Here is a 19,516-nt window from a genome sequence, read left to right on the forward strand (position 1 = left end):
CCACTGCCCTCCAGCCTAGGCAACAGAGTGAGAACCTTTCTCAAACAACAACAATAACAACAACAATAACATCAATTGCCAGAGTTAGAACCAAAGACCAGACAATATGTGGACATTCTGACAATATGTGTCAATTTGTGGACAAAGAAGGAAAACTCCAAGGCAACAACAAAGCCATTCATATGGGGAAAGCATGGGTGTCCAGGAGCTGGAAGAGAGAAGATGGAGTGGTAGGAGTAGGGCCTTCCTAGGAAGGAGACCTCAGGCCTCACCCTCAGTGAAAGACCCAGCACAGGGAATGAACGGTTCCAGCCCTCAGTGGGGTGCGTGGGGTGGGGTGAGGAGCCATCTGGACCCCAAAACTATGCTGTGATTCTGGTTTGTTTGATTAAAAGGCAATGTCATTGTCACAGAAAAGCATTGTCACACATTGCTTTTCTAAGCATTTTGACCTCTCTGGATACACGAACGCTCTGACTACCTAATATTACAATAAGGTAAAAGATCCCATTAGGATCTGAAATAAGGCAGTTCAGAATAAGCCTGCAATAATAAGCTAAACAGTCCATGATGAATATCACTACTTCCGCCGTATCTCCCATTCAGAGAGTCCTGGCTTGTATTTGATATTCATGAGTAGGTCAAGTTTATTGATTATATAAAGTTTATGCTGCTGGTGCCTATAAGGAGGTCATTTTTTTAATCTGTCAGGCTAAACACTTAAAGGCACTGTCCAATGAGTACCTTAGCACCACTGGACCTCATTACACACGCTCAGATCAGTCTCTGGATGAGTTACCTTCATCTCCCGGCAGAGTCACCGCTGGCCAGGGTTATTGCTTTAATAATCCACATGTCTGCTGTTAATGTTTACCAGCTAGCTAATCAGAGCTCTAGAGAATACATGGCATGTTTGCATTGTTACAAGGTAGACATCATTTGACAATTAACTTCATTACAACTGGAATGTAATCATCCAACACTATCTCTTTTTATTTTTCACTGTGAGGCTTTAAGATAATTCAATATATATACATAAAACTCTGGGTACTAGATATGCATATAAATGCACTTATTTTCATAAGGATACATAAATATACTCACCCATATATATCCATACAATTATGAGGTATATGTACAATGTTTACATTAAAAGGGGATTGTTTTATTTAAATATTGCATAAAATAAGATTTCTCACTTGTTTTTTTTTTGCCATACAATAAAAAATATATTCACAGATTAGGCACTAGGGGGCCATGTTAAAGCCACTGTAAATAGCGACTACTGGCATATGTTGAGTGTGTTTTGAATTGCTAACTTAAGAGAAAGTTTATTGTGGTATTTGACATATAGGCAGTAATTTGGACAGGCAGAAAACACACTTAATTCCGCATTAAGCAGAGTTTTTAAATTGCGCCTTAAGTTTGAGTGAAAGGAAGGAATATTTTAAAAAGATCTTGCACTTAAGCCATAATGACGTTTAATATCATTCCCTCCTTGTAGGCCTCGCAGTGCTGATTATTTTATGCAAGAAGCCAAACGAATGAAGCATAAAGCAGATGCAATGGTGAGACCCTTTTCTTTCCAGATACGTTCTTCCAAATTACGTGTGTAGTGCAGCTTCATCACTGGGACAATATAGCTAGGGTAATTATAAAATCTATTACAAGGATGGCTGGGTCTGTTAAATGGAGAAATGTTTATATAATCAAGTGTTCATAGCCCAATAAATTATGACTTCAACCAATAATGCCTGACTGGGAAAAAGCCCTGGATAAATGAATATTTCAATTTAGTCCTAAGGTTTGAATAGTAACTAGAGCCAGTGGAGGCAGTGGGTGGTAGTATTTTTTTTTTTTCCCCCTTCAAAAAGTGAAATCTAGATTTGCATTTTTCTCTTGTTAGCCTGACAAACCCTTGGCTCGGTCCCAGGATCAAATCTCTTTTCAAAAACACTTGTGTTCTTCACATGTATCTGCCAAAAATGAATGCTTTCTCTGAAACCGTACAACACGGGAACTGTTATCTGTGCATAAGACTCTAAAGTCACCATGATTTGATGTTTTCAAAGAATAACTTTTCTTGCTTGGATAATCTCCTGTTTTGGAAAGCTTGAAGCTCCCAGGCAAGAGATAGAAAACTTTTGTTTTGTTTTCTAAAAGAGGTCATATGCTTGTTCCATCTTAAATGAATGAAGTCCAGAGGGACTGCTTCCCACCTAGTAACTCGAGTTTAGTCTCCTCCAGTGTTCATAACTGAGATTGAGGCAGGTGCTGGACGTGAAGAAGGCATTTCCAGTGACCTTCAGAATACTGAAGATGTTTAAACAGTTACAGGCTGAGCGCGGTGGCTCACGCCTGTAATCCCAGCACTTTGGGAGGCCAAGGCGGGCAGATCACGAGGTCAGGAGATCGAGACCATCCTGGCTAACCCGGTGAAACCCCGTCTCTACTAAAAAATACCAAAAAAACTAGCCGGGCGAGGTGGCAGGCGCCTGTAGTCCCAGCTGCTCGGGAGGCTGAGGCAGGAGAATGGCGTGAACCCGGGAGGCAGAGCTTGCAGTGAGCTGAGATCCGGCCACTGCACTCCAGCCTGGGTGACAGAGCGAGACTCCATCTCAAGAAAAAAAAAAAAGAAATTAAAAATAAAAAAAAAAACAGTTACAGTACCCCTCTTCCAGTGCTACCGACGTCACCTATTAAACACTTATTTACGTGAAGACCACTGCCTAGGCACACTGGGGTACAGGAGGAATTATCCCTACATATCAGAAAATAGAGGAGGGCAGCGGAAGGTACAGCTCTTGTCCACACAATCTGAGTCTGATGGACAGTTCTGGTCATCTGGAGAAGCTGATGTATGGCCACTCTTGGAGAAGAGCATCAGATTTTTAAGGAGAAAGAGATTTTCTGCTTGAATCCAGCATCTAAAGTTTACAGCATTATTCATTCATTGTCCTCTTGCCCAACCCTATCTTTCCTGTTGACGATTTCCCAAGAGGAGACACTGCTCCAGCCAGGCTGGTCCCCTACTGACCTCTAAGCACACCTGGCTCCTGCCAGCCAGCGGGCGTTTGCAGGGATTTACTGTCACACACTCTCATGGGCATACTCACACCCTCAGTGTCCTCCCCAAATCTAGCCAAACCCTACCATTCCTTCCTGGCATCATGTTCAGTCTCCTCCCTGTGGCCTTCCCAGCCTCTCCGCAGCCCTGTCACTAGCTCCCTTCCCTCCATCTCATTTGCACTGGGTGCCTCGTTTTGCATTTTGTTGGGTAATCACAGACTGCCTTGCACTTTGAGCTATCTTGTAGGTGTACATTTTCTCTCTCCAAGTATATTATATGTTTGGCTTGTGGAGTGAACATACCACAGAATTCGGTGCTTTAGGAAATATTAATACTAAATGAAATGACTTCATCTGAAAGTGTTACCAAGAAATATTGCATTACAGGCCATAACACTTTCAGGTAACATCTGAAAGTGTTACCAAGAAATATTGCATTACAGGATCACACCTGTAATCCCAGTACTTTGGGAGGCTGAGGCAGGCAGATCATTTGAGGTCGGGAGTTCGAGACCAGCCTGGCCAACATGGTGAAACCCTGTCTCTACTAAAAATACAAAAAAAAAAAAAAAAATTAGCCAGATGTGGTGGTGCACACCTGTAATCCCAGCTACTTGGGAGGCTGAGACAGAAGACTCGCTTGAACCCAGGAGGCAGAGGTTGCAGTGAGCCAAGATCACGCCACCGTGCTTCAGCCTGGGTGACACAGTAAGACCCTGTCTCAAAAAAAAAAAAAAAAGAAAGAAGAAGAAATGTTGCATTATAACCTACACTAGCTTTATAAGCTGTTTACAAATTTGATTTGCTAGTGAGAGGAGGTTTTGCTCTGCATTTCTGTTTTTGAAGCTATCGTTACTAATGAAGTTTTTTTTTTGTATTTTTAGTGGCAAGACTTGGAATAGTATTTGAGTATTATGTCATTCGGTTTTAATTGATGAATGAATCATTTGAAAATTGTGGAGATTTTGCAATTCAGAGTTAGACTATGTAATTACCTACAAAGAGTAGTAAGGTATGGAGCCAGGAACTTGATGTGTAAGTTTAGATTTATGAGATCTTAAGAATATAAAGCTGCTTTGTGGCTGCCCTTGCTGATGTGGGGAAAAGAATAACACAAATTTAGACAGCTACAGATAATTCCATAGAAATTTGTTTTGGTTTACTTTTAGAGACAGGGTCTTGCTCTGATGTCCAGGCTGGAGCACAGTGGGGTGATCATAGCTCACTGTAACCTCAAACTTCCAGGCTCAAGTGATGCTCCTGCCTCACCTTCCCAAAACACTGGGATTACAGGCATGAGCCACCATGCCCAACCAAAAATCATTTTTATTTTCAACTTTTTGTCCCGTTTTAGCAAAGCTGAAATAGCTCCTTGAGGTTTGTCTCCTCTCCTTTCCCCTACTCACTCTCACTCTTAAGTGAGGTTCTAAATATTAACAACAACAACAACAACAAACAATTGAGGCCAGGCATGGTGACTTATGCCTGTAATTCCAGCTACTTGGGAGGCTGAGGCAAGAGAATCGCTTGAAGCTAGGAGGCAGAGGTTGCAGTGAACCCAGTTGGCACCACTGCACTCCAGCCTGGGCTACAGAGGGAGACTCTATGTCAAAAAAGAAAAACAAAATTGAGAAGAGGAAGGCATGGAGATGTGAGTGCCACAAGTAATGTAAAAGATAATAACCAAGGCCTGGAACCATCCGAGTTGGGGATGTACCAAAAGAAGTATGAAAACTCTTATATGGGACCAGACCTATGAACTTTGATGCATATTTAGCATAGCATGGAGGAACAAGGAATGAAGTCTCCAAACCATTAGGGGTTAGAAAGAGGGAAACAGAAATCAGAGCAGCCATGCAGTTCTGAGCTGTGTTGATTGGCAGCTGTCACATGGGTTTGATACAATTCTGTACGTAACTGTTTGCTCACTTACTCCAAGCCAGTAGCAGTTTGAGAAAATAACTAGAAAAAGAAGTATTCTATTTCTTTCTTCTCTCAGCTTCATTCACAGGATTTTAGAAGTCAGAGTTGGGTTTCTCAAAGTGTATAAACTACATGACAATGCCATTTTTTAAAAAACTGTTGTTTAGGACAACACTGTATTAACTCTGTTGATCAGGTGGAAAAGTTTGGAAAGGCTTTGAACTATGCTGAAGCGGCGTTGTCGTTTATTGAGTGTGGAAATGCAATGGAACAAGGCCCCATGGAATCCAAATCTCCTTATACGATGTATTCAGAAACAGTAGAGCTCATCAGGTAAGCACTATGTTTTCTTGCTGGATGAGGGGAGGAGGTGAGGAGTGTGTGGAAGTACTATGGAAACAGAGAAAAGAATGTCAGCCTGGCCGTGCGCGGTGGCTCACGCCTATAATCCCAGCACTTTGGGAGGCCGAGGCGGGTGGATCACGAGGTCAGGAGATCGAGATCATCCTGGCTAACACGGTGAAACCCCGTCTCTACTAAAAAATACAAAAAATAAGTCTGGCGTGGTAGCGGGCGCCTGTAATCCCAGCTCCTCGGGAGGCTGAGGCAGGAGAATGGTGTGAACCCGGGAGGCGGAGCTTGCAGTGAGCCGAGATCGTGCCACTGCACTCCAGCCTGGGCGACAGAGCGAGACTCTGTCTCAAAAAAAAAAAAAAAGAATGTCAGCCTGCACCATCCCCCACCAGGAACCAGTGTTCATCCTCCAAAATAAGAGGGTAAGGTTGTGCAAGGCACCTTGGCACACCCTGCCCTGCTCCGTCCTCCGTGAGCAAGAGGGCAGCTGCTGTGGCCCCCGATTGCCGAGGGAGGAGGCTGAATCTGAGTGGGCTGTGACATACCTGCTCCTCCCAGCTAGGAAGTGGCAGATTTTGAGCCTATTTCAGCCCCAGGCTGCTTTAAAAAAAAAAAAAAAAAAAAAAATCTGGTTCAGGTTAGTATCATCTAAATCTTACCTCTATCAGTAAATACTTCTGGAGTATTTAAGGAAAGAAGATTCAGGGGGATTTTATGGAAGGAGAACCCATCTTCTATCTGCTCTCGAACCTGGCCATGGGCACCATCCCCCAACCTGGGTTAAACGCTGTGAGCAGACGTGTCAAGGCATTCGATGGGAAACACTCGTCCTCTGTGATGCAGACCTGGAAAGGCACCTCCGTCACGCCTCTGTAATGAACAGTTCAGGGAATTTCATCCATTAGCCCTGCTGAGCACCTTCATTGTATGGTGTATGTTTTTAGCCAGTGTAACTGCTTGACATAATGTCTAATATCCACAAGGAGAAATAGTTCTTCCTAAAACGAACTTTGAAAGGTTTTTCTGATTCCGGGGTTCTGTGCAATGGAAGCTGAGACATTTTCCATGTCCCAACATTCTGCATGGAAGATTTCTAATCATCTTAGGATGTGATCTTTTTGGTCTACATTGGCCCAAAGATGCTACTTGGTGTTTTACACACCACTCTCCCTCAGTAAATAGTTTCCAGCCTTCAAAACTGTCATTCCAACATCAGAGAACACATCACCTCCAAAAGCATTTTTCGGGAATGTTTTAAAGTCAACACTGCCCATTTTTCTTAATAAAGTGTTTCCACTAAATCAATATATCGGCGAATCCTTTATACTGTCTTTTTATATGGCACATTACTTTCAGCAGTGATGAAATAAAAACAGCAAAGTAAAAAGACTGGTAAAAATTACTCTGAGAGATCCTCGATCCATACATTCCTTCCTCAGAACAAGGCCCAGCCTCAGATGTTTATTGGCAGGCAAGGGAGGAAAGTGGGAGAAACTGGACAGGGACAAAGCTGGAAGATGCCCTAGAGTGTGCGTACCTTGAGCACAGGGATTTTTTTGGGTTTTGTCTGATTTGCTCACTGGGAATCCTCTGCCCCTCAAACATTTTCTGGCACATAGTATGTGCTTAATAAACAATTGAGGAATCAGGCCGGGCGCGGTGGCTCACGCCTGTAATCCCAGCACTTTGGGAGGCCGAGACGGGCGGATCACGAGGTCAGCAGATCGAGGCCATCCTGGCTAACACGGTGAAACCCCGTCTCTACCAAAATTACAAAAAATTAGCCGGGCGTGGTGGCGTGCGCCTGTAGTCCCAGCTACTCAGGAGACTGAGGCAGGAGAATGGCGTGAACCCCGGAGGCGGAGCTTGCAGTGAGCCGAGATCGCGCCACTGCACTCCAGCCTAGGCGACAGAGTGAGACTCCGCCTCAAAAAAATAAAATAAAATAAAATAAACAATTGAGGAATCAATGAATAAGCAAGCCATAGGACCTGCTGTGAACTGGAGTATCATGACCTGCTTAAAGGCTTTCACACTTGAAAATTGAAACAAGCAAGCCCAAACAAACAAAAAACCATGCCAGCCAGATATACCATCAAGGAGAGGGTGCTGGGGTACCACACCCACTGCGCCCACTGCTGGAAGTAACCTTTCACAGGTAGAGAACACTGTCCACCTTCTAGATACTTCAGAATGAATAGAATCACGTAAAATACAGAGAAAATGGAGACAAAAAGACAAGTTTGGCTCTTTCTTTTTTCTTTTTCTTTTTTTTTTTTTTTTTTTTTTTTTGAGACTTTCACTCTTCCTGCCCAGGCTGGAGTGCAGTGGCACAATCACGGCTCACCACAACCTCCGCCTCCCGGGTTCCAGTGATTCTCCTGCCTCAGCCTCCCCAGTAGTGGGATTACAGGCATGCGCCACCACATCCAGCTAATTTTGTATTTTTAGTAGAGATGGGGTTTCTCCATATTGGTCAGGCTGGTCTCGAACTCCTGACCTCAGGTTATCAGCCTGCCTCGGCCTCCCAAACTGCTGAGATTACAAGCATGAGCCACCGCACCTGGCCAGCTGTTTTTTCAACCTACGTTAGAAAACAGCATTAACTGACCAGGCGCGGTGGCTCACGCCTGTAATTCTAGCGCTTTGGGAGGCCCAGGCGGGCAGATCACAAGGTCAGGAGATTGAGACCATCCTGGCTAACACGGTGAAACCCCGTCTCTATAAAAATACAAAAAATTAGCCGGGTGTGGTGGCGGTGCCTGTAGTCCCAGCTACTCGGGAGGGTGAGGCAGGAGAATGGCGTGAACCCGGGAGGTGGAGCTTGCAGTGAGTCGAGATTGTGCCACTGCACTCCAGCCTGGGTGACAGAGCGAGACTCCGTCTCAAAAAAGAAAAAAAAAAAAAGAAAACAACATGAATTACATCCGCACATTGCCCACCCTGCTGACCCTCCTCTCCCCTACTGAGACACTGAAGGGCCTGGAGCACTGGCAAGGGGTTCTCACCACCAAAAATGACCCAGCCCAGGATGTGCACTTTGTCCCTACAGACAGGAGAATTCCCTTCTCCACCAGGGAACTCCAGATGGCCAAGCGGGCGTGGGTCATTGGAGCACTGTCACCACAAGAGCCCAGCCTGGTGACCCTCTCTTCCCACCCTCCCGCTCTCCACAGGCAGCACTATCAGGGATGAGCAGAAGCGCTGGTGACACCAGATCACAGACTAAAATAGGATCAGAAAGGCTCTGAAAATTAAATTGTAATTGGAACCACGGCCCCCAGAGTAGGCTAGAGCCTTCCTGCTAGACCTAAACAGGGTGGCTGGATTTAAAATAGGACTCAGAGTCTCCTAACCTAATGGTCAAAATGTCCGGGATACCACAGGAGCTCCCTCATCATACCAAGAACCAGGACAGTCACCACTGGCATGAAAAAAGATGATCAGAAGACCTCAATACAAAGATGAATCGGTTGCTGGAATTATCTGACAAGGATTTTTAAAGCAGCCATCGTAAAAATGCTTCAATAAATAATCACAGTTATCACTTGACAAACAAAAAATAGAAAATCTTTTCAAAGAAATGGAAGTTACTTTAAAAAGAACCAAATGGAAATTATGAAACTGTAGAATTGGCTAATATAAACCGCAAAAATGGACTCAGTAGTAGAGTGGAGATGACAGGAGAGAGTCAATGAACTTGAGGAGAAAAAAATATAATTTACCCAATCTGAGCAGTAAAGAGGAAATAGACTGAAAAAGCTAAATGAACACAGCCTCAAGCACAATAAGAAAAGATCCAACATTTGTGTCATGGAAGTCTCAGAGGAGAGGAATAGAGAGTGGGACTGAGAGAGTATTTAAAGAAATAATGGCTGAAACTTGCCAAATTTGTCAAAAGACATAAACCTACAGACTTAAGAAGCAGAGAAAAACCCAAATAAGAGAAACCCAAAGAAATGCATGCAAAAACACACCATAATTACATTTCCAAAAACTGAAGACCAAATATCCTGAAAGCAGCCAGGGAGAAATGGTAATTATCTGTTGGGGAGAATCAATTCAAATGACAGCAGGCTTCTCTGAAACTATGCAGGCTGGGAGGGAGTGGCCTGACAGTTTCCAAGGGTTGAAAGAAGGAACTCTCAAGCCATTAATTCTAGAGTCAGTGAAACTGTTCTTCAAGAATGAAGGGAAATAAGATATCCTCAGATTTAGGAAAAGTACAAGTATTTGTCTCTAAAAGACCCACCCTTAAAGACTGACTAAAGGAAGTTTCTCAAACAGAAAGAAAATGGCAAAAGAAGGAATATGGGAGCATTGGGAAAGAAAGAAGAACAGACACATAGATATATACAATACACTACTCTCCTTATGAGTTTATAAAGCAGGTTTGAGGATTGAAACAAAAATTATACCAGCAGGCCAGGCACAGTGGCTCACATCTGTAATCATAGCACTTTGGGAGGCCAAGGTGGGAGGATAGCTTGAGGCCAGGAGTTTGAAACCAGCCCAGACAACATAGTAAGACCCCACTGCTACAAAACAAAAAAATAAAAACTAAAAAATTATACCACCATCTGATACTCAAGACAATGCTGTTTTTAAGTGGGGAAGGTAAAGATATCTAAATTGAAGTAAGACTTCCATACTTCCATACTATCCAAAGTGATAAAATGTTGATACCAATAAATTACATGTATATTGTAAAACCCAGAGCAACCACTGTAAAAATTATGCAAAGAGATAACACTCAAACATGCTACAAGTCTGCATGTTGTGGAGATAGTGCGATGGTAACAGTATGTTTCTTGAGCAATTTACAAGCCGGCCTGCTATCCCAAGAGCTTCACAAACACTATCTTAGTTAATTTTTACAACAATGTTATGTGATTGGCAGTATTAGTCTTATTTTATAGGTAAGTAAATGGAGGCTTAAATGTGTTCATACATTTGTCTGAGCTCTTACAACTTACAAGTCGCTGAGCTGAGATTTGAACCTAGGACAATCTGATCATTACACCTATTGCCTCAGCTCTCTCAAAGAGTCTACATATGTAATTTGGTATGTTGTTGGGAGAAAGCAATGGCCACAGTCCCCTTGGTTCAGAAAAATAAGTGGAATTAAGTGCAGCCCATAAAAGCCACTAGTTTCTCTTCGCACCTGTCTGTAGAAGCAAATAGAGATTTAAAATGTACTCAGGACACTTACATAGCTCTCAAAAGTTACATAACAAAGAAAGAGGGGTAAATCTAAGCATTCCTCTGCATACCCAGGGTGGAAATTCTTCCGGAGGTAAGCACAGAAGGATGGAACTTCACCTCCATCTGTCAGACACTCAGCCATAAATCAAAATTTGGAAAAATGGACATGTTACCATATACATGAATAGTTCTTGAACTGGTATCGCTGCCGACAATCTGTAGCATTCGAACTTGTATTGTTAAAGAGCAGAAAGTAGCTGTTCTAGTCGTCACAGTACTGTAACACTTGGGAAAATGGAGCAGCACCAGCTAGCTTTTAGGAAAGAATTATCAGCAAGTACTATGCAAAGCGAAGGATCAGGCAGGGAGAACTCCCATCATTGAAGTTCTGTTAATAAGAAAGCTTGTTTGACAATTTCTTGGCTTTTTATATTTTTTATTCTATTCCTCCTCCTCCCTTTTTCTAAGGTATGCCATGAGACTAAAAACCCACTCAGGCCCCAACGCCACACCAGAAGACAAACAACTGGCTGCATTATGGTGAGTACCCCTCTCCACTTAGAATAGCAGCCCCAGCCTCGCATGCCGTCACTGGCAAACCAGGTGCTGAAATGCATAGTGTTTGCCCAGTGTCTTCTAACATACAAAGCCCCAGAGCAGTTCTAATGACCTGGGAAAGTCCAGACCATTTTTTTGCTGCCGTACTATACATGATCTGAATTCACAGTGATTGAAAATCGACAGGCCTCCCAAAGTGCTGGGATGACAGGCACGAGCCACCATGCCCGGCCTAATTTTTGTATTTTTAGTAGAGACGGGGTTTCACCATGTTGGTCAGGCTGGTCTTGAACTCCTGACCTCAGGTGATCTGCCCGCCTCGGCCTCCCAGAGTGTTGGGATTACAGGCGTGAGCCATCGCGCCCGGCACAGCCACTTACTTTAAAAATGATGCCATAGAAAAAAGGGAACGATGGGGTCATCTATAGTTCCTTTACCTGTCAGCCCTTCCTTACTCATCAGTAGGTGGAAGGCAGAGAATGTTGATAGAATACATGTCTATCAAGCAGTGAAATAAAGACAGTAAATTAAATAATAATAATAATAACAGCAACAGACACAAAAAAGGTCTCAGATTGTTACCTGTCCTGGGTTTGGTTTGCTAGGAGGAGATGGCGCCATTGTACCCAGAATGTTCACATTCTGGATGTCGAGCATGAGATCCGAGTTAGCAAATAACTGAGTGAAGAGCTGCAAGGAAGAGAGGACACGTCTCAGAAACGCCTTTTGTGCCCCTTTCAAACTTTAAGTCCCATCTTGGAATAATACACTAAATGACAATAATAATATGATATAAGATAGAATACTGATGGAAGTATACAGAATAGTATAGGAAACAATAAAATGATGGCACCCATTCCCAGCGTAGTGTTTTTATTTATAAAGTACATTCATGTTTGTGACTTTAGTGGAGCTGGTTACGGTTCAGTAAAGTCAGGTGGCAGCGCCGTCCTTTCCGCAGAGCGGGGCTGGCCCGGGAGGCAGTGAAGGCTGCGTGCTAGAGCTACCTCGCGCCTCTCGTGGAGAGACAGTGCCCTCTCGTGGTGGAAGAGGGAAGCGGCCAGCCCCTGTGACCCAACAGTGATTCCGTCATGCTGTAGAATTACCTAGTGGTAAATGCATTTATGGAATACTTTCTTGGAATGTTGAATTCTGTTTTTGGACAAAAGGTGTTCACTCACAGACACTATATGCAGATAGAGAAAGATTTCCTATATAGAAACAAGGTTTAGTTATTGAGTGCCTTAGAACAAACAACAAAAATGTTTAAGTCTTGTTTGCACAGGACGCACTCAGTCGCTTCTGGGCCTGTTTCTCTTTTCGCCTGCAGTTACCGATGCCTGGCTCTCCTGTACTGGCGGATGTTTCGACTCAAAAGGGACCACGCTGTAAAGTATTCAAAAGCACTAATTGACTATTTCAAGGTACTGTCTAGTGAACGAGCGGAGTTGTTCCTTAAATTCAGTTGTCTCCCAGTCAAGGTCATTTGTGGAGCACCTGGTAGAACCCATTGCTTTGGGGCTAATGCAGGTCACCTCTGGTCCCCAAGCTAACCCAATTGATGCCACCCTTGTGGCTTTCAGGACTCAGAATGGGCCTTTGAGAGCCCATCTAATGTATCTCCCTGCCTTGTCCAAGTTTTTTGTTTTTTTTTTTTTTTTTGTATTTTTGGAGATGGAGTTTCACTCTTTGTCGCCCAGGCTGGAGTGCAAGGGCGTGATCTCGGCTCACTGCAACCTCCGCCTCCTGGGTTCAAGCGATTCTCCTGCCTCAGCCTCCAGAGTAGCTGGGATTACAGGCGCCCACCACCACACCTGGCTAATTTTGTATTTTTAGTAGAGACAGGGTTTCACCATGTTGGTCAGGCTGGTCTCGAACTCCTGACCTTAGGTGATGTGCCCGCCTCGGCCTCCCAAAGTGCTGGGAATGCAGGTGTGAGCCACCACGCCCAGCCTTGTCCAAGTATTTTTATGACTTCAAGAGAAAGAAGATCCAGTTACTCTTTCCAGTGTCCTAGGAAATTCATCTTTATAGCTAACATAAATTCCTTGTGCTCACTTAGAGCTTCTTTTCGTTATAAGTAACCCCTTAGAGCCATTCCCTCTTAGCTAGTCTCTGGTAGCTAATTTAATTTTTAATAGAGGCGTTATTTAAAATGGTAAGAGATGGCTTGTTGAAAGCAGTAGATAGCAATGTGTAGCTATAGGGATAAAATCGCAAACCATGCCACCTTTTATTTTTCTCAGGGAATGAAATTATTTTCACTGGGAGAATAAATTTTTTAAAGCCTTCTCTGATGTACTGTTGTGAGATTGACCTTACATTAATAATTCATTTGAGATTTCTGGGCCTCTTCTCTGTTTGTCTATAGAAACTAGCAATTATGCCATCTCTATCTCCAACAGCCCTTTGTCAGATACACAACCATCATTTGAGATCTGTTCATGCCCAGCCTCCTCTAGAGGTGATCTCTAATGGCCAGGCTGTCCTGGGGGTTCCTGAGGCATGTTCAGCACACTGCCTTCTAATTGTCCATATGAGTAACCAGGTGCTAGGCCGTGGACATCACTTCCTCGGCCCGCTGACCCTCTGGTGTCGTCAGGACAAGCACCAGCACTGAGTCTTCCCTTTCCTTCAGGTACCTAACGTCAATATCAATAGTGCTCAGAAATCCAGACCATAAGAGCTAATACTAAAGAAAATTATTACAGTCAAGGAAAATGCTTGAATAAAGAAGGAAGCTGAATTCCGTAAGCAGCCAGGAGCTACAACAAACTTTTAAGGAATACAAGTTCTTAATATTCTCTGCAGTCCACAAATACATACAGAATGGGTAGAAAACACACCGGGCCTGGTGGCAGGCGCCTGTAATCCCAGCTACTCGAGAGGCTGAGGCACGAGAATTACTTGAACCCGGGAGGCGGAGGTTGTAGTGAGCCAAGATTGCACTGCTGCACTCCAGCCTGGGCGACAGAGTAAGACTTTGTCTCAAAAAAAAAAAAAAAAGAAAGAAAATCAGAGTTTCTCCTCTGGGAGTTAATGTCATTTACCCTTCATCAAAAGCTATTTTTAAAAATTTTTTAATTAACCAACAACAAATTGCATGTGCTTACGATGTATAATGTGATGTTTTGATATATTTATACATCGTGGAATGATTAAACCAAGCTAATTAACATATCCATCACCTCACATACTGTTTTTGTGATGGGAACGTTTAAAATCGATTCTTTTAGAGATTTTCAAGTATACTATATATTATTATTAATTGTAGTCACCATGCCTTACAGTAGATTTCCAGAACTTATTCCTGATAACTGAAACTTGGATACAAAGTTTCAAGGGCTTTGTTTTGGTTTGGTTTTTGTGTTTTTTTGAGTCCTGTTCTGTTGCCCAGGCTGGAGTACAGTCGCACGGTCGTACAGTCGCACGGTCGTACGGTCGCACGGTCGTACGGTCGCACGGTCGTACGGTCGTACGGTCGTACGGTCGCACGGTCGTACGGTCGTACGGTCGTACGGTCATACAGTCGCACAGTCGTACAGTTGTACCGTCGTGCAGTCGTACGGTCGGAGCTCACTGCAGCTGTGAATTCCTGAGCTCAAGCCGTCCTCCCACTGCAGCCTCCCAAGTCACTGAGACCACAGACACACGCCTCCACACCCAGCTCATTTTTTCATTTTCTATAGACATAGAATCTCCTCGTGTTGTCCAGGCTCTTCTCGAACTCCTGTCCTCCAGCCAGCCTACCGCCTCGGCCTCCCACAGTGCTAGGATTACCAGTGTGAGCCACACACGCAGCCTCAAGGGCTATTTAAATGCTACTTTGAGTTCAGAGACCATGAAATCTTTAGGTACCCAAGACAATGTGGCTATATGTGTTTTATCAGTACAGAGCTAGCTCTAAAAAAAAGAACTTTGTTCCTGCTGGTATTTCTTGGGCATGGGACTTAGGGGTAGAGGAAGAGAACTCAAGACCTCTTTTTTTTTTTTTTTTTGTTTTAGACGGAGTCTCACTCTGTCACCCAGGCTGGAGTGCAGTGGCACAATCTTGGCTCACCCTAACCTCCACCTCCCAGGTTCAAGCGATTCTGTCTCAGCCCCCCAAGTAGTTGGGATTACAGGCGTGTGCCACCACACCTGGCTAATTTTTTGTAGTTTTAGTAGAGATAGGGTTTCACCATGTCGTCCAGGCTGGTCTCAAACTCCTGACCTCAGGTGATCCATCCAACTCAGCCTCCCAAAGTGCTGAGTTTACAAGCGTGAGCCACCACCTTCTTCCTCCATTCAGTAGCCTTTATTGGACTGTTTCTGCAACCCCCAAGCCTTTCTCCCCTTCTGCCCTTAGTGTTCTTATATCCAGAACATCCATTCTGTAGATCACGTTCTCAGAACCACAGGATGAAATGGAAACAAAGCGATCCGTCCAGTAGCACCAGCTTGAGAAAGGGGTCAGTAACATTCCGTCAGGAAAGGGAGGATAAGCTCCCCTGTTCCGGAAGGTTTCCTGATTCTCCTCATGAAAATAATTGTATTTCCTGAGACAGGCAGAAGTGGCATGGTTTGCAATGCTGTCCTTACACGTACATCTTGCCATCGTAGCACCTCAGAGTTCTGACAGGCCATTTCTTGCCATTTTAATAACACCCGCGCCAAAACCAGAAAAATCAGTCGCCACTCCATAAAGTCCTTTCTAACCAAAAGAAACGTGTTGTCTCTGGAGAACCAGGCTGAGGCTGTTTTCTTGTCTCTGGAAAGGAAAAACTCCCATCAGCATCACAAAGACCGTTTTCTTCTTTAACAGTCCTACGAAGGCATGATTGGGTTCTGACAGGAAATCTAACTGTGCATTGAGCAGCTTCCCTAACTAGAGGCCAAACTTTTAAATATCAATGCAAGCCCCCGGCTTGTGCAACAGAACTTCCTAAACCAGAATATTCAGATAAACCAGAATGTCTGAACATCCTGTCAGTTATGGAAATATATTTTAATCAATTCTCTTAGGAATATGCAATAGCAACTTCCTTTAAGAAGAAATACTTTTAAACTTTCTAAGTTAAAACAATGTAATCTGATGTCATATATTTTCAGGCACTAAGTAAATGTATGTCGACTGTTTCTGCAAATATGTCCTACTTTTAAATATAAAGTGTATGAGGGGGGATATGAGGGAGTTCCTGCTCTTTTTTCCTTTTAAGAAAAATTAATTTACAATGAAAAAATAAGTCTGCTTCAAGATTTAACAGACCCTTGGGATTATGACTTAATGTGGTACCTAAAATTTGTGCATAAAAACCCAGACTGTGGGTGAAGCCCTTCACTTACCTCACTGAGGGCTGATGCAGGCACCTTGTTCGTGCAAAATAACTTCTAAATCGGAATATTCGGATGAACTAGAACTTTGGAGTATCCTGTCTGCTAGGGAAATACATTTAAGTATATTCTCTTAGGAGTATTCCAGAGCAAGTTCCTTTCAGGGAAATATTGTTAAGCTTCGGAAGTCCAGCAGCTTCCCTGACTCTCTTCCAGAAAGGGAACAGAGAACTGTGATGGAGACTTCCCAGGTCCAGTTTCTCTGAAGGGGCCTTTCTCCTGCGGTGTCTGCCTTTGCTTCCCTCTGCAGTCACCTGAAGACACGTGCATGTCGCCTGTTTCACCTCACTCAGATGGCACTCACTGTCACTGTTGTTATTTTCTTGCAGAACTCATCTAAAGCCGCCCAAGCCCCATCCCCGTGGGGGGCCAGTGGAAAGTAAGTTCACTTTTCCAAAGTCAGTGCAGTAAGCCAGACAATGCATGGTGCTGGGCCACTGCGCTTTGCTTTCCGTTCCCCAAGGGGCTGCCCTGCCTCGCTTGCTCCCGACCTCGCCACTCTGGTTTTTCTACCTCTCCCCTTCCAGGAGCACTGGAACCCCATCCCCCATGTCTCCCAACCCCTCTCCCGCCAGCTCAGTGGGGTCTCAGGGCAGCCTCTCCAACACCAGCGCCCTGTCCCCGTCGACCATCGTCAGCATCCCACAGCGCATCCACCAGATGGCGGCCAACCACGTCAGCATCACCAACAGCATCCTGCACAGCTACGACTACTGGGAGATGGCCGACAACCTGGCCAAGGAAAACCGAGGTGAGTGCGCCCCACGGGGAACCAGGAGCCCACCTGATCGGGGCAGCGGTGGGCGAGTTTCCATGGCCTCTCGAAGGAGAAATAGGAGGAGTTGTCGCCAGTGGTGGGAGACCCTTCCTGCCCTCTCCCTGACCGCGGGGCCTCCGATGCCTTGGTCTCCCTCTATCCTTAGTGGAAGATGGTGTGAGACAGACCCAGGTGCCCAGGTGCAGGCATAAATACGCACACCTACACTTTTCCCTTTAGCCAGCAGGCTTCCTGAAGGGAGGAACTATATTGTATTCAAGTTTGTATTCCTAAGACCTAGCCCAGTGCCTAGAACACAGGTGGAGCTCTGAATGAATGAATGAATGAATGAGAATGTTACTAACTCTGAGTGCCGGCTGCTTACAGTTGAAAAGAGCGTTTTATGTGTAAGCTGTATTTCTTTTTGAATAACATTTGTTTTTACTAATTATAAAAGTAATATAAAGCAGGGCACGGTGGCTCACGCCTGTAATCCCAACACTTTGGGAGGCCGAGGCGGGCAGATCACCTGAGGTCAGGAGTCCAAGAGCAGCCTGGCCAACGTGGCGAAACCCCGTCTCTACTAAAAATACACAAAATTAGCCAGGCATGGTGGTGCACGCCTATAATCCCAGCTACTCGGGAGGCTGAGGCAGGAGAATGGCTTGAAACCGGGAGGCAGGAGAAAGACTTGCTAGAGGCAGAGGTTGCAGTGAGCCAAGATCATGCCATTGCACTCCAGCCTGGGAAACAGAGCGAGACTCTGTCTCAAAAAAAAAAAAAAAAAAAAAAAAGCCAGGCACGGTAGCTCACGCCTATAATCCCAGCTCTTTGGGAGGCCAGGGTAGGCGGATCATGAGGTCAGGAGATCGAGGCCATCCTGGCTAACACAGTGAAACCCCGTCTCTACTAAAAATACAAAAAATTAGCCGGGCGTGGTGGCGGCGCCTGTAGTCCCAGCTACTCGGGAGGCTGAGGCAGGAGAATGGCGTGAACCCAGGAGGCGGAGCTTGCAGTGAGCTGAGATAGTGCCACTGCACTCCAGCCTGGGCGACTGAGCGAGACTCCCATCTCAAAAAAAAAAAAAAAGATAATGCATACTTACCATGGCTACATTTGTAAAGCACAGAAAACTTCAGAGAAAACAACTTCTAAATCATCAATAATAATCTTTTTTTTGAGATAGAATCTCACTCTGTTGCTCAGGCTGGAGGCAGTGGCTGATCTCGGCTCACTGCAACCTCTGCCTCCTGGGTTCAAGCGATTCTCTGCCAGTTCTGAGAAATGGATACTCGTACAGTTGTATATCCTTTCTTCATTTGACATTATATCAGGCATTTTCTCATGTCACTAACTAGTTCAAAAACACCCTTTATGGTGGTTCTATGATAATATCCTAGTACATTGATTATATAGTCACAAAGTATCCTGATTTCTCAAACCATTCTCCTGTTGTTAGACATTTACGTTCCTTCCAGTTTTTTTCCACTGTGACAAATAATGTTGGGATAAATATCCCTACATAAGTCATTGTTCATATTTCTGGTTATTTTCTTTTTTTTTTTTTTTTTTTTTTTTTGGTTTGAGACAGAATCTTGCTCTGTTGCCATGCTGGAGTGCAGTGGCCTGATCTCGGCTCATGGCAACCTCTGCCTCCCGGGTTCAAGCTTGAAGTTCTCACAGCTCTCCGGGTAGCTGGGACTCATAGCATGTGCCACCACTGGCCCAGCTATTTTTTGTATTTTTAGTAGAGGCGGAGTTTCACCATGTTGACCAGGATGATCTCGATCTCTTGACCTTGTGATCTGCCTGCCTCGGCCTCCCAAATTACTGGGATTACAGGCATGAGCCACCACGCCTGGCCACATTTCTGATTATTTTCTTAGGAGGGAGTTGTGGAATAAAATTTGGGGGTCAACAGGTATACATTCTCTTAAGATATATATTGTTCTCTATATTGACATATGCTGTTAACTCTTCTCCTGAAAGATTATACTAATTTATTATTGTCCCTGCAGCAGCAGGTAAGAGTGCAAATCTGAGTTCACTTTCAGCTCATGAAATGCAAATTATGTTCCTGTGATAGCATGGAGGCATGATAGCTCCGAAGTCAAGAGCAAGATGTTCAGGATGAGATAAGGAATGTGTGGCAGAGTGCGTGAGATTGTAAATAAAACCACATAGTACCTAACATGCAGCCCAGAGAGAGTCCAGTGAGAATGCCATGGGGGTCAGAAGCCACAAAGAGGAGCTTGCTAGAGGGTCTGGCATGGAATC

General features: G+C 44.3%; 1 protein-coding gene across 5 annotated transcripts in view; it reads left to right on the forward strand.

Moving 5' to 3' along the window:
* The window catches only part of AFF3 (AF4/FMR2 family member 3), a 599,573-nt gene that overhangs the window by 572,742 nt on the left and 7,315 nt on the right, over positions 1 to 19,516 (forward strand). For 3 of the 5 annotated variants that reach the window (XM_017947790.3, XM_021925289.2, XM_021925288.2), the window contains 6 exons: positions 1,505 to 1,568; positions 5,189 to 5,325; positions 11,020 to 11,091; positions 12,440 to 12,533; positions 16,812 to 16,861; positions 17,063 to 17,233. In XM_017947790.3, coding sequence (XP_017803279.1) covers positions 1,505 to 1,568; positions 5,189 to 5,325; positions 11,020 to 11,091; positions 12,440 to 12,533; positions 16,812 to 16,861; positions 17,063 to 17,233 — 588 coding nt within the window. Of the gene's footprint in view, positions 1 to 1,504; positions 1,569 to 5,188; positions 5,326 to 11,019; positions 11,092 to 12,439; positions 12,534 to 16,811; positions 16,862 to 17,009; positions 17,234 to 19,516 lie in introns of all 5 variants that reach the window. The other 2 variants (XM_009184764.4, XM_009184766.4) reach the window with 2 other exon arrangements.

Source organism: Papio anubis, chromosome 14 (assembly GCF_008728515.1).
Source record: "Papio anubis isolate 15944 chromosome 14, Panubis1.0, whole genome shotgun sequence".
In the NCBI taxonomy this organism is placed as follows: domain Eukaryota; kingdom Metazoa; phylum Chordata; class Mammalia; order Primates; family Cercopithecidae; genus Papio; species Papio anubis.